This window comes from Puccinia triticina, chromosome 2A (genome assembly GCF_026914185.1).
Source record: "Puccinia triticina chromosome 2A, complete sequence".
NCBI classification, from domain to species: domain Eukaryota; kingdom Fungi; phylum Basidiomycota; class Pucciniomycetes; order Pucciniales; family Pucciniaceae; genus Puccinia; species Puccinia triticina.
Genome location: NC_070559.1, coordinates 1052424 through 1067263, shown reverse-complemented (window position 1 = coordinate 1067263; position 14840 = coordinate 1052424). Strand labels below are relative to the sequence as shown.

Here is a 14840-nt window from a genome sequence, read left to right as displayed (position 1 = left end):
CTTGGCCGTGGTGCACGCCCTCCAGAAATGGAAAATGCTGCTCCTCGGGATGAAAGTCAATGTGTTGACGGACCACCACTCGCTCATCCATTTCTTGAAACAACAAAACCTTAGCCGCCGACAAGCACGCTGGACAGAGCTTCTAGCCGACTTCGATCTTCGCTTCGAGTACATCCGTGGAGAGGAAAATTCGGTTGCGGATGCTCTGTCAAGGAAGGACACTGAGGAGTTACAAATTGACGCCGGCGATATCGCTTGCGTAGCAGCACTCACAGAACTCGGATCTTCTCTCTCCCCAGCAATTCAAGACCGCGTTCGGCTTGGCTATGAATCGGACGGTTTCTGCAAGGCACTGAAGGAGGCCCTCCCCCTTCGCGAAGACTACACCGAGCTCAATGGGCTGCTTTTCATCGACCACCGCCTCGTCATCCCGGCCGACACTCCCTTGCGAATGAACCTTATAAAAGAAGCCCACCTGCGCCTCGGACACCTCGGGTACCTCAAGACCGTTGTCGAGCTGCGGCGCGATTTCTTCTGGCCCGGAATTTCCAAAGACACGCTCAACTTTGTCAAGGGCTGTGACGTCTGCCAACGCACTAAGGCGCCAACCACTGCGCCAACCGGCAAGATGCAGACTCCCGCCTTCCCATCGACGCCGCTGTCTGAAATAGCCATTGATTTCGTAGGACCCTTGCGCCAATCATCCCATTTTGACATGATCCTGACGTGCACCTGCCGGCTGTCAGGATACACGCGCATAATTCCGGTCCTGCAGACAGACACGGCGGAGAAAACGGCGACTCGGTTCTTCAGCGGCTGGGTTGCTATTTTTGGAGCGCCACGGACAATCATCAGCGACCGTGACAAGACATGGACTTCCCGGTTCTGGAAAGCCCTCATGGACAAACTACATATACAGTTTCACATGACCTCGGCTTTCCACCCACAAGCAGACGGGCGGAGTGAACGCACCAACAAGACCGTTGGCCAGATTCTTCGTACGTTCACCGCTAAACGGCAAAGCAAATGGCTAGAATCACTGCCTGCGGTGGAATTTGCCATCAACTCGGCGGTCAATGTGTCCACGGGCTACAGCCCGTTCGAGTTATTCTTTGGCCGCCGACCCCGACTCTTCCCCTCCTCCAATGGGCCAATAGATTCCGCCCCCGCACTCGACAAGTGGCTCAAGACCCGAGAAGGAGCGTGGGCGGACGCTAAGGACGGACTATGGACTGCCCGGGTCAGACAAGCAATTCAGCATAATCGACGCCGCCGGGACCGGCCTCAGATTCTCCCCGGTTCTTGGGTGTTCCTGGACTCGGCCGATTGGCGCGGCCGTCATCAGGGCGGCGTGGACAAACTCAAAGAGCGCTTTGAGGGTCCTTACCGCGTTCTGAAGGTGTTCAACAATGGCCAGAGCGTCGAACTTGCCCTACCAGAAAGCGACCGACGTCACCCAACCTTTCACGTATCCAAGCTCAAACCACGTGTCCTTCCAATTGGGGACGCAGCTGAAGAACCAGACCCGCCTCTTCCTGAAGATGATCCACCCCCCCAGCCCTCCCCACAGCCGCCATCCGTCCATTCGACTCCGCAAGATTCGCCTCGACGCTCCCCCCGCTTTGTGGCACCCTAGCCCCACCCCTCCTGTACCTTCTCGCACATTATAGGAGGGAGGACTGTGAGCACCGCGCTCCACGCGGGTGTCACAACGCTATCACAGGACGACCTCAGAGCCGCACACTTAGTCCGCGACTCCCCGCCCCTCCTAGCTCAGTAGAGAACCACAACTGACTCTTTCTACTGAGCTAGGTAAGCTCCATCACCTTTCATTTCTATCTTTCACCATTCCCAATTGTACATAGAGGAGAGAACCACGACTGACTCTTTCTACTGAGCTAGCATTTGCAATATAATTGTTGGTCCTAGAATTCAGGTTCTCTCCGAGACATATCGGTCTCGTATACGGACTACACTGAGAATAGTAGTACTCAGTGAAAGGCTTGACTGAGCCTTTACACAACCTCGATCCCCAACATTTCTGTTTTCAACGACGTGATCGCTCAGAAGGTCATTGCCCGCAGTCGGAAGTTCGATGAGACCGACTTCACTGAGAACCCCTACATCAAAGGGAGACCTCAACAAAAATGGGACCCGGTAACCGGGGTGGACCCGACAAAGGCGGACACACTCCCAAACAACAAAGGCAGCAATACCCAAAACCAACACTTGGGTAGAGGTCATTCCAACCAACAAAGACCCCCATCGCCGCCTGACAACAGAGGCTCAGGCTCAGGCTCAGGACGATACCCGCGCACGCAAGGCTACAAAGGGAATCGCTACGACGCGGCGTATGACGACCGGAACGGCGACAGGAGCGGTGACAGGGGAGGAAGAAAGGACACACGCGGAAGGAATTAGTAGGCTACCCGCCCCCCCCCCCCCCTTTCAAACCCATCTAAGGGTCCATCACCACCGGGCTGGATTACCCTTCCCCCCCTAGCCATCCTGATCTACCTCATGCCCCATTACCCATGAGGCCTCTGCCGTGATTTGTAACCAACAAAATACTTGTTTTGTTTTTTTTAATTTTTCTTTCTGGTTTGCTATCTACCGCAATGCACACAGCCTTGCCAGTACCCAAACCCCCATGCCCCATGTGAGTGTTAAGAGGCCGCGCTTGAAAACCGCGGAGCCTGAGCAGCAATGGCTGTCGACTGTCACCTGTGAGATGAACATCCCAGAGTGGACGGCAGCACTATCAAAGTGGGGCTTACTCCCACAATACGCGGATGTTCTGCACGGCTTCAAGCACGGTTTTGACCAAGGTATTCCTGAACACACCGTCAATGTTAACTTACCATATTACACACCGCCCAATCATGACTCCGCCCTACAAGCACAGAACAAGAATGAAGAATCAATGGAGAAAGAAATACGAGCAAAAAGAATGTACGGCCCATTCACCCATGAAGAAGTAAACAAACATTTCAAATTCTTCCGCACCAGCCCACTAGGCGCGGTGATCAACGGTGACGGATCATTACGGCTGATTAACGATTTATCATTCCCACACGACAAGCGTGGAATACCATCAGTGAACTCCTTTGTAAGCGCAGAGGATTTCACAACTACCTGAGACAACTTCAATACAGTTGTGAACTTCATGCGAGAGTTATCACAACCGGTATTGTTGGCCATTTTTGACTGGGAAAAAGCCTACCGGCAAATTCCAACGGCACCTGACCAGTGGCCTTATTTGATGGTAAAAACATTTGAAGACAAGATACTTCTTGACACACGGATTCCCTTTGGCGGTGTAGGGGGTTGCGGATCCTTTGGCCGGCCAGCGGACGCATGGGAACATATAATGATGAAAGAATTTGACATCATTACAATCTTCCGTTGGGTTGACGACAACTTATTCGTCAAAGACGTCAGATCAACCGTAAAAATGGAAGACGTAGTGAAACAATCAGATCAGTTAGGTGTGAAGACAAACAACGAGAAATAGGCACCCTTTCTAGCAGAGCAGAAATACGTGGGTTTTATTTGGAACGGCCTCCACAAGACAGTGCGGCTCCCAGACGACAAACTCAAGGCACGGATAGAGCAAATCAGAGTTTTCCTCTAATGGGGTGCAAAATTCAAATACGGCGAGGTCGAGATACTGACTGGGAGGCTCAACCACGTCTCATATGCACTTCCTCAACTCTGCTGCTACCTCTGTAGCCTCTATAAATGGCTTATGGAGTGGTTTGACCAACGGAAAAGCCGCCCGGTCCCAGACAATGTTGACGAAGACCTACATGAATGGCTGTCAACCTTGCTCAACTTCGACGCAACCAGATTAATTTCAAACCCAAACCCGACGGAAGTTGGGTGGGTGGGTGACGCGTCCACCAGCTTCGGCATAGGCGTGCTGGTAGGCCGGAAGTGGGCCCAATTCCGCCTGCGATCAATAGAGAAGTTGGAAGAAGGACTAATAGAGAAAACGGAGAAAGAGAGGATTTCGAGGCTGGAAACCATCGCGGTAAGGCTCGGTCTATTGACGCTGATCAAGATCGGGGCGAGAAAGAGCAAATGCTTTATTGTGTGGACAAACAACTCCACAACCAAATTGGTGATACAGAAAAGAAAATCGGGAGATAGGTTCGTTAACGCAGAATGGAAAACAATCCAAAAAATGTTAATTGAACACCAGATAGATCTCGTGGCAAAGCGTGTTACCTCAGCGGAAAACAGAGCGGACGCATTGTCAAGAGGTGTCCGAGAAGGACACAGAAGCAGGGACCAAATGATCATACCGGTACCACGGGACCTAGAAGATCTAATCACACAAGTAGAATCCTAGAACCCACATGAGATCATGCAATGAAATGATGACGTAGGGAGAGTACAGCTGAGGGAATGGTCCGGTCCGAAGCCTGGCTCAGGCCAACCTGAGTTACGGGTGCGGGCTCCGACCTCGAGGAGGTTTTCTGCTGAAGCAGGAGACTAGATACCTTGTTGAGTTAAGCCTACTGGAGAGAGAAACAGAACACTCCTCCAACCTGATCTCCTCTTACCGGTTAAAGAGACTTTAAACCGCGGAGTCCTTAGGACAGAGAGCAGAAAAGGAAGAGGCTAACTCCCCTCAGCCCGTACCGGGCAAACTTGGGGAATTACCGCAATAGTTCCCGGATTTGCTCAAAGAAATGCTAGATAAATTTCAGGTTCCTTACAACCTTGATGAATCAGGTAGTCAAACCACCGGCCACTTATTATAGGAATGCCCAGCAAGTGGAATGGATTTCTGGTGACTAAAGGTACATAATAAATCTTTGGGGGCCTGTCAACATTTTGGTAACCATATGTCAGAAGGATTCCCACGCTGGGATGAAATATAGTGGCAGAAACACCAAGAAAATACCAAAGTAGTGATACTTGGGAACTGATCAGACTGTAGCTGCTACATTTGGGGGTCTTGTGGTGACTTAAGGTCCATAATGAATCCTTGGGGGCCCGTAAACATTTTGGTAACCATATGGCAGAAGGATTCCCACGCTGGGATGAGATATAGTGGCAGAAACACCAAGAAACTACCAAAGTAGTGATATTTGGGAACTGATCAGACTGTAGCTGCTACGTTTCAGGGTTTTGTGGTGACTAAAGTACATAATGAATTTTTGGGGGTCTACCAACATTTTGGTAACCATATTTCAGAAGGATTCCCACACTGGGATGAAATATAGTGGCAGAAACACCAAGAAACACCAAAGTAGTGATATTTGGGAACTGATCAGACTGTAGCTGCTACATTTGGGGGTCTTGTGGTGACTTAAGGTCCATAATGAATCCTTGGGGGCCCGTAAACATTTTGGTACCCATATGGCAGAAGGATTCCCACGCTGGGATGAGATATAGTGGCAGAAACACCCAGAAACTACCAAAGTAGTGATATTTGGGAACAGATCAGACTGTAGCTGCTACGTTTGGCAATCTTGTGGTGACTTAAGGTCCATAATGAATCCTTGGGGGCCTGTAAACATTTTGGTAACCATATGGCAGAAGGATTCCCACACTGGGATGAGATATAGTGGCAGAAACACCAAGAAACTACCAAAGTAGTTATATTTGTGAACTGATCAGACTGTAGTTGCTACATTTGGTGGTTTTGTGGTGAGTAAAGGTACACGAAGAATTTTTGGGGGCATTTAAACATTTTGATAACCATATGGCAGAAGAATTCCCACACTGTGATGAGATATAGTGGCAGAAACACCAAGAAACTACAAAAGTAGTGATATTTGGCAACGGATCAGATTGTAGCTGCTGCATAATGCATGTGTCCCAAAACATAATATTTCTGGGTTTTATATGCAGAACAATTTTTGGATGAAATTTTATGTCAAAATATTCCTCATTAATGTGTGGGTGATAACAAAAGTAGATAAAACAAAGAACCCAACAAAAATATGCTAAACCATGGTAAACTAATTTCAAAAAGGCCTTCTATGCATGTAGCACCTCAAGTATGATGTGCAATATCTTCAGGAATTTCAACCAACCAAATTAACAATGTTTGCAGGATGGTATCATGAGAGAGGTCAGGGGTCAAAGTTTTTCCTTTTTTGAAAAAAAGTAGATTTGGAGACTTCTGATAACATCAATTGTTGAAGTAAAAAAGAAAAAGAAAAAAACTTTGAGACCCCTCAGCCACCCTGGATTAATCCTAAAACTTGCAATGTCTTTTTTTCATGAAGAATCAAATGGTGTATCTAGAAATTTATGAATGTTATCAGGCAAAAAAAAAAAAAAATTCCTGTGGCTTGAAGCTAACACAGGGGGAAGGAGAGAGATTATAGAAGACTTTTCAGGAGACATGCAATACAGAAAAAGGTATTAAGAGAAATATAAAAAAAATGATCAATATAAATTGACTAGAGGCCAAAGCGGCTACGCCGCTGCAGGGTGTAAGACCACCCCCCCCCCCTCATATGCCCATCTCCTGTTGTTGAGCCCCCTCCACACCCTTTCCAACCCATGTTTTCCACCCCATGATCATGCAGCCCTCACCACGTCAACCTTGGGCCAATCGGAGCCTGTCCCATCACACTCATGATTTGGTAAGGCCTAGGTTTCCCATTGGTCCTCAAGTAGCCCAACCTCCTCCACCCCAATGTCAGTTGGCCACCCTCCCTACACCCAAAGTACATCTCATTCCCTGCAGGTTAAAGATCAAGCCCCAGATTAAGCCCCCCCCCCCCCTGTTTTTCATGCTTGGCCCTTCTACCCACTCACTTTAAATCCCCCACTACCACCAGGGGAAATTTTGACGCACTCTCCAGAGAGTGCCATACTGTACCCTTTTTCTGTAACTGTGCTGGATGCCTTTGATGAAAGTAGTGTAAGAAATAATGAAAAATTCTGGAACTAATCCACAAATGATCTGAAACTGATCCTGGATTCATGCACAAACCATCCAGAAGTCATGCACAAGTCAACTGGAACACAACTGGAATGCGGTTGAAACCACCAAGATGCAATGGCCACAACCAAAGCATAATTCAACTTGAAGTGTTTGGTAATTAAGATGAATTATTGGGTTTAAATTCATATTATTTATATGCGCATGAAGGTGGTGATTTCTCTCACTTTGCTAATGTAACTGTCATGTGCGCATGTTTAATTTTGTTACAAATCACAGGTTGAGCCTCCTGCAGATCAAAAACATGTAAATCCCTGTTAGAATCACCAGGAAAAAAAAAAGTCACTTGATGACAAGTGACATCATGCCAGCTCCAGCGGGCTACCCATCATCTACCCACCATCTACCCATCATCTACCCACCATCTAACCACTTTCAGAATTTCCACAGGAGATCCTCAGTTTTCAATGGGCACCACTGATCCCCATTTCTGGTCAGCTGATACTCAGCTTTAGCTCCAAGCTTATGCTCAGCTTTGTTGCCCAGCTCATGCTCAGCTTTGTTGCCCAGATCAGAACCAGTCCTGGCCCAGCTGCGTTTCAGCTTTTTTCCACTCATGGCTCATCTTAGACTCATACTAGGACTATCATTGGCCCAGCCAATGCTCAGCTTTGGACCAGTATTGGCTCAGCTGATTTTCAGCTTTGGATAAATCTTGGCCCAGCCAATGCTCAGATTATGAATCTGACCACTCCTGTAACAGCTTATGCTCATCTGTGGACCAGCCTTGGCTCAGATGATGCTCAGCTGTGGACCAACCTTGGCTAAGACAATGCTCAGCTGTGGACCAGCCTTGTCTCAGCTGATGCTCAGCTGTGGACCAGCCTTGGCTCAGCTGATGCTCAGCTGTGGACCAGCCTTGGCTCAGCTGATGCTCAGCTGATGCTCAGCTGTGGAACAGCCTTGGCTCAGGTGATATTAATCTTTTGAATAGTCTTAAAACATCTGATACTCAGCTTTAGAACAGCCTTGGCTCAGCCAATGCTCAGCTTTGTACCAGCATTGGCTCAGCTGATGCTCAGCTTTTGAAAAGTTTTGGCCCAGCTGGTGTTAATCTTTGGAACAGTATTTTCCCAGCTGATCCTAAGCTCTGCACAAGCCTTTTCCAAGATGATGCTCAGCTTTGGACCATTGTTGGCTAAGCTGATGCTCAGATTTGGAATATTCTTGGTCCAGCTGACACTTGAGTTTGTATCAGGCTTGGAATATCCAATGCTCAGCTGTGGCCCAGGCTCAGCCAATGCTCAGCTTTGGCCCAGGCTCAGTCAATGCCTACTGCTCAGCTTATGATGAGCATCAGCTGTTCCTGGGAAAAAAATTAGGATCAGCTGACTGTGCCACATTGAGTGCTCTGTTGCAGTCCTGCAAGCTCTAAAAGTGCTGGTGGAGCAGACTTGGAGCAGCGCTGGAGTAGCTCTGGAGCAGAAACCAAAGCTGCATCATGTCACTTGCCATCAAGTGACTATTTTTTTTTCCTGGTGAATGATGTGAAAGGCCCATCTGAATTGGCATATTTCCCCTAAAGAAGGCCGGTATCATCTAGAATTGAGCCAAAAAAGGATGAAAGTAGGGTGAAAATATGAATCAAGTCAAGCTTGGAGTATAAGCTTGTGAGTTGTTTTTGTGTTTGTTTGTTTTCCAATGTCTCCATGCACATGCATGTGAGTTTTTTTCACTTTGCCAATGTCACCTTTGTGTACGCGCGTACATTAGGGTGACAGATCACTGGAGGCGCCTTTCACAGCTCCATTACAAGTAAAAACTGGTCAGAAAGCCATGAAAGCCCCCGCAGGTCACATTTATGTTGGTTGGAACCCCTTTGACATAGAGAAATTGATCAACAGAAATTCACCATAAATGAGTAGGATTTGGGCATTGATTAACTATGATCTCATGACAGATTGTAATTAAGTTATGCTTAGAAAATTATATGGTTCTATACAACATTGCACAAGGTCCTGTGATAATTCCGCATCACTTCTGACACACTTCCCATTGACTTCTGAATAATTTATCAATCATTTACTAATCCACATCTGACTCACATCAGACACAGAAAAACATAAAATTAGACTCTGGCACTCTCTGGAGAGTGTGTCAAAGTCTCCCCTGGTGTACACCTTTTAAACCCAAAATATCAGCCAAAGTTGGCTCTGCAAAATGTTTGCTAAAGCATGCACCGGGGAATGGTAGGCCAGCAAGACTGCATGCCAGGCTGAGACTTGCAGAGCATGCATCAATTGTGCCAGTTTATGCAGCACTGTTAGGCTTGTCACCACCTTGGTGATGATCTGGTCATGGTATGATGGTAAAAACCAAGAAAAATCAGACAACACTTTTTAAAACATATGGAATAAAAATCAATGGTCAACTATTCTGCAGCTGGTCTGAATGCGGGTTCAACATATTTTTTATATCATTCAGAACATACATTGCCAGGAGTAGGTCACAGGATCTGTGTTTCAGATATATTGAGAATAGCTGAGAAATTGTTCCAATTGGTTTCTGAAATAATTTGCATAAATTCAGGAAATATTTTGCAGGATATTTCCACCCAAATATTGGATTTTTTGAAAGACATTCTTGATGAAAAATCCAAAATATTTGTGAAAATATCTCCAATCCCACCATATGCCTGGCCAAATATTCTGATAGCCAAAGTGTATTGCACAAAATATTATGATGGCCACATTTTATTGTGGAAGATATTTGGTCCCCCAAAACAATAAAGGAAACTAAAAAACAATGACAGTGTGAGAGTGAGATGCCCCCAGGAGAAAAAGAAGTAAACAGAAAAGAAGGGGAGAGGAAGTGTGGGGAGGTTAGTGCAGGGTGAGTAGGACAATCTTGAAGATGCAATAGAAGAGGTCGCTATCCTTCATCATGACATATATTCTGTGTTCGCCGTCGTCACTGTCAACATCTTACTCGGCGCCATGGTTGACCCAGGGATCGTGTTATTAGTAGTGATATTTTTGTGCCTTGGGAGCTGTCATCGCCGAGCGCGCCGCTGTTGTAAGTGCAGACAATCGCCTGCCCCCGTTGCAGGCTCAGCAAGTTCCATATCTCCACCAGCATTGGTGAGAAACAGAACACGTAGGGAGAGCTGTATGTTATTGTTGTTGGCCGGCCGTCCCACTCCATCATTGCCTCGGATCGGTCGACCAGAGGGTACCCATGCTTCTCCGCAAAAAAAATCAACTCTATACACTCGCTCACACTCTTTGGTATTGTAAACTTTTTGACCAAGGTGGGGGATAAGAGAGGGACTGGCCATTGTAGCAGAGAAGAAACTTGTTGTTGCCCGGCCGGAACATGCCCAAGGGCCGCGACTCGCCGGAGCAACGCTAGAGCGCGGCCAGCCTTGTGTCCTGCTTCTCGATCTGGTTGAAGTCGAGGACACTGGCAGTCTTGAGGGTGTAGATTTTACATGATCTCAAAGCCCATGGCACAATGTATTGGCAGCGGGTTGCGCAGGTACTGGACCGCATACAACATTGATGGCACAAAAAGTTCCTGTACACAAACACACACAAAAAACTTCCTCTGAGCACGATGGGTTAAGCAGCTATACATAGTAGCTCACACTTTCTAGTGGCCAGCAGCAGGAGACGTAGGATGAGCGGGGATAGAGCCAGAGGCGGCAAAGGTCTGGTTGGTCATGGGGTAGAGGTCGAAGAACTTGTAGGAGTCAAGGATCTGGAGGCGGAGCCCGGTCCCCTCCTCAAACTTTGCCTTACAGACAAGTCGGAGCCGCTACAAGTTGACATCCTGCACGAGTAGCTGTTTGGGTTCCAGCCCAGGGATACATAGGACAGTGATCAGGAACAGCCACTGATTGTACGCCGCTGAACAGTTTCCTCTTCTTTGTCTTCATAGCTTACTACTTCATTGGTTGGCATAGGTGTGGTTGGTGGTTCAATCCATCTTTGGGAAAAATGCCTTTTTTTTTTTGGAAAATATTGCGATGAAAGAACGTCAGCACCAACAAGAAGGCCAATGGAATCATGAAGACTTGGAGCATAGGATGACGTACTCTGCGGGGACCAAGCAGGGCAAAGAAGATCCGACGCTAGCGGCACGATTGATCCATTTGGGCGCGCCTTTACCAGTCAACAGCATGCAGAGTTCATTGCTAAAAGTGTTACAATTGCTCTTAAGAAGATCTTAAGAGGTGCCATGCCAATCGGGAGAGCAATCCAACTGGTCCATGATAAACGCAAGAGTCTTGAGCTGAGTGGGCGGCGAGTAAGAGGAGTGGAAGGAGGAAGCGGGGCGGGAGAGGACGACTTGTGGGAATCCGAGCTGGTTGATGAAGAGGCATATGAGCGATAGTTTTGGTCTATAGCGTAGGGTGGACTCGTTGGGATCTCGGGCATCGATGTTGGGGCCGAATGAGCATTCTAGACTCTTCATCTTTGTGAGGGAAGTTGATGGAAGATGCAAATGAGGCTTGGGATCAAAGCTGGCAGCTGTTGCAGGCTGCCGGCTGGAGACCAGGCTTGACGTATCCCATATCAATCTCGCATATCCATTGTAGGCCTGGCATGCTCGGCTTTCCATTGTCTCGGATCGGCAACAAGAATATTCCGGAGGTCTGCAGATGTGCGTGCCCTCCAAAGGCTATCTCCCTGCCCAGAGCGGGTATCTTGACGGCTGTGTGATACAAGCCAATGCCAAAGAGCCAACCCAAGTCTGATAACTTTCCGAATGGAAGCTACGCGCATTTACAAACCACAAAAAAAAAGTTAGCTTTTTTTTTGATAGCTGGCCAAGAATTTACGTCGTGCCGACTCACAAGATCGTAGACCACCAGGATAACCTGGACAGGTTTAGTGTCATTCAGAGGATATACGTCTGGGATAGGAGGTTGAACGAAGGTGGGTGACAAGCTGACCAAAGCGGTTTGGACATGACAATGATCAGTCTGGATGCCTGCTGAGGATGGCGATGGTGGCTGGCGTGTTGTTCAGAAATCAGGCTGTTTGTGCGTAATGAGATGTCAATCATCTCAAGGGAAAATTTTGTGCTGTGTATGTTTTTTTTTTTTAATCAAAATGCTTACAGGGGTATCCGGTTTGGTAACAATTTTGTTATTCAGCCTGACCAGATGCAGGTTGGCCTTCTGCAAGCTGACGGCCTGTATTACCTGCATGGTATATTTGATCCTCGTCCGGTCTTTGTGGTGTGGAGTCGTTATTCCTGAGTGGACAGTTGTAGCGAGAGCAGAGGGAATGGCTGGTATTGGTACGGTCGTGTTTAGTAATACATGCCTGTAGGAAAGGGTTGGTTGCATGTTGGTTGGGTGTGGTATGATGCTGAGTGGTTTGCAGGGCCGGGCAGGGACCTGCTGTACATTCGGATGCGACTCAGGCCAACAAAAAAATTAGTGGTGTCATTCTAAATGTCCATGGCAACCACCCAGTGGAAATCAAACCTGGTAATTGGAGGGAAACAGGGTCTGTTGCAGTGGGAAATGTGGTGGTGGTTGCAGTGGCAAGCGTTGACAAGCATGGCAGTGGGAACAACCCGTAACGTGGACCGTGGCGGGTGATTGACAAGCAGTAACGGCAAGGCGTCGAGGACGAGCTGTGAGGTGGGTGGGTCTCCGGGCAGCTTATTTAAGGGGGGCTGCTCCATCAGTTGGAACCCCAGGGGATCCGGCTCTGTCCTACCCCCTCCCTGGGAGCCCCCTAACTGCTTGGTTAGGCCCTCCCTGGACACCTTTAACCACCGGCCCACTTTTGCTTGTTGCTCCGGCACAGCTGGAGGGTCATCCATAGGGCCTTTGGGTCTTTGGGGATTTCAACTTGTCCTGGTGTTTAATTGTTGTGTGCACTCTTTTTTTGTAATTATGTAAATAAAACACCCCAAAACTTAGATCCAGGATCCTAGGATTCTGTGTATTTAAGAAAGTGGGATCAATATACGCTATATTGATCAATATACAACATCGCAAATTCATCCATCTTGGGAGTGTTTGTCAGTAAATTCAATATACAGCTAGCCCAGAAGAGCTTGCGACTTTGGCCGCAAACTCTGAGAGTTTGTGCCGCAGCGGCAAGAGTTTTCCGCAGCTGTTGGCAGCCGTGCGCGCGGACCGTGCTTGGGGAATCCCGGGGGAGCCCGCAGGAAGGCTGCCTGCCACCAGTTCACCAGTGCCACCCACCGCCGTCAAATCACCACCGCCGACCGTCATCGAATCACCACCGCCATCAAATCCATACATCTCCCCTCCACCCCCAAATCCACTCCGGCAGCTTGGATCATTGAACCAATCTCATCCGGCAATTGGAACGATTCAAAACAGGTGAGTTGGTCATCATCAGCGTCATAGGGAGAATGCAAGCCTAACTCTTATGCTGGCATTGATTACTTCCGTTCCGGTGATTATCTAGTTTCAGCATGGATAGCCGTGAATGCTCACTTTCTCCGTCCGATTACGGTGAATGGCTCTGGGACCGGTGCGGTTTATTCATTCGATCCGGTGGGAAGTTATGAGCGAGAAAGCTGCAGGGCCGCCAGGGCGGCACAAAGTCTAGTCCAGCCGGTCTTGGACAACCAGGTGAGAAGGGTTTCGCAAGGGGGAGGCTGTAGACTCCTATATATATGCAATCATGTGATATCTCTTGAGAAATTGACGGCTTACCTTGTACTCTGCAAATTCTTTTTGAAAACCCGGCTCAGGTTAAAGGCAAGAACATGACTTGTGATCTGTCCAGCCCAGCTCCTCCACCCGAGCCGGTCTACGCCCAAGGCAAATCTTACCTTCCCCTCAATCACAATTGCTGTTGGAGAAGGTCGAAGCCTTGGTCATGGATGCGTTCACTGGCGCGGCTGAGAGACGCATTGAAGTCAGCGACTGCTTGGAGATCTTTGTTATTGAGGCCGGAAAAGGTGTCCGTGTGATCCGTAACGAACTCAAGACAAATTAGTTTTATGGGTTCTCACTTGTATTTCTCATCTTTTCTAGCCGCGATATCTGTTGACTCAAAATGAGAATCATTTATCCTTGTGATTGAGTCTTCTCTGCTCACAAATCCTTTGATAGCTGTTGGCCAAGGCTCTAAGTCGATCACATGTCATTCACTGTTTAACTAGCGGCTGGAGTCAAGAACTGATACATAATTTGAAATTATAGTCCGTAAATGCTGTTGTGATGTGGATGGGTTCTTCAATTCATACACACATAAAACATGCCTACACCTTGTAAACTACTTCAATCAACCAGAATGACCGTGTACATCATTATTTGTGCATGCTGGATGGTTACGCACCCCGACCATTACTCTTGTGCATTGATACTCACCAGTATGATACCCACATTCCCCATGGATGTTGAAGGACATCAAAGTTCAGCCTTCCAACTATATTCTACGGTTCAAAACTGGTTTGCAGAAGTGGGAGAATTGATTTTGTTGAGGGGTTTTCCATTGAGGGCCACCCGAACAACGGCGAATTTGAATGTGGTGCAGACTTCACATACATTGTGCCTGAAAGAGCAAAAAAGGAAACCAGAAAAAAAGAGAACTCATATCAGCTTGAGGTTACAGAACAAGACAAGCAAACAAACCATTGAGAAAGAACCTACTCGTGATTCGACACCGGTCGACGGTGGTGATTCGACGACAATCGGTGGTGGTGATTCAACGGCGGTGGGTGGCACTGGTGGTGGCAGGCTGGATGTGGATTGGTGGCAGGCTGAGGCAGCTTTCCTGCGGGCTCCCCCGGGATCCCCCAAGCACGGTCCGCGCGCACGGCTGCCAACAGCTGCGGAAAACTCTTGCCGCTGCGGCACAAACTCTCAAAGTTTGCGGCCAAAGTCGCAAGCTCTTCTGGGCTAGCTGTAAACCCAGACAGCCAACCACCA

The 14840-nt window shown here is 48.0% G+C and overlaps 1 protein-coding gene across 1 annotated transcript; it reads right to left on the bottom strand.

Annotated features, from left to right (window-relative positions):
- Window positions 1-11137: 11137 nt before the first annotated feature.
- Window positions 11138-11533, bottom strand: PtA15_2A116 (uncharacterized protein; the record flags this gene model as incomplete). The annotated part of the gene is made up of 1 exon (XM_053166104.1): window positions 11138-11533. The coding sequence occupies one exon, from the start codon at window positions 11531-11533 to the stop codon at window positions 11138-11140; it is 396 nt and encodes a 131-aa protein (XP_053017359.1).
- Window positions 11534-14840: the final 3307 nt, after the last annotated feature.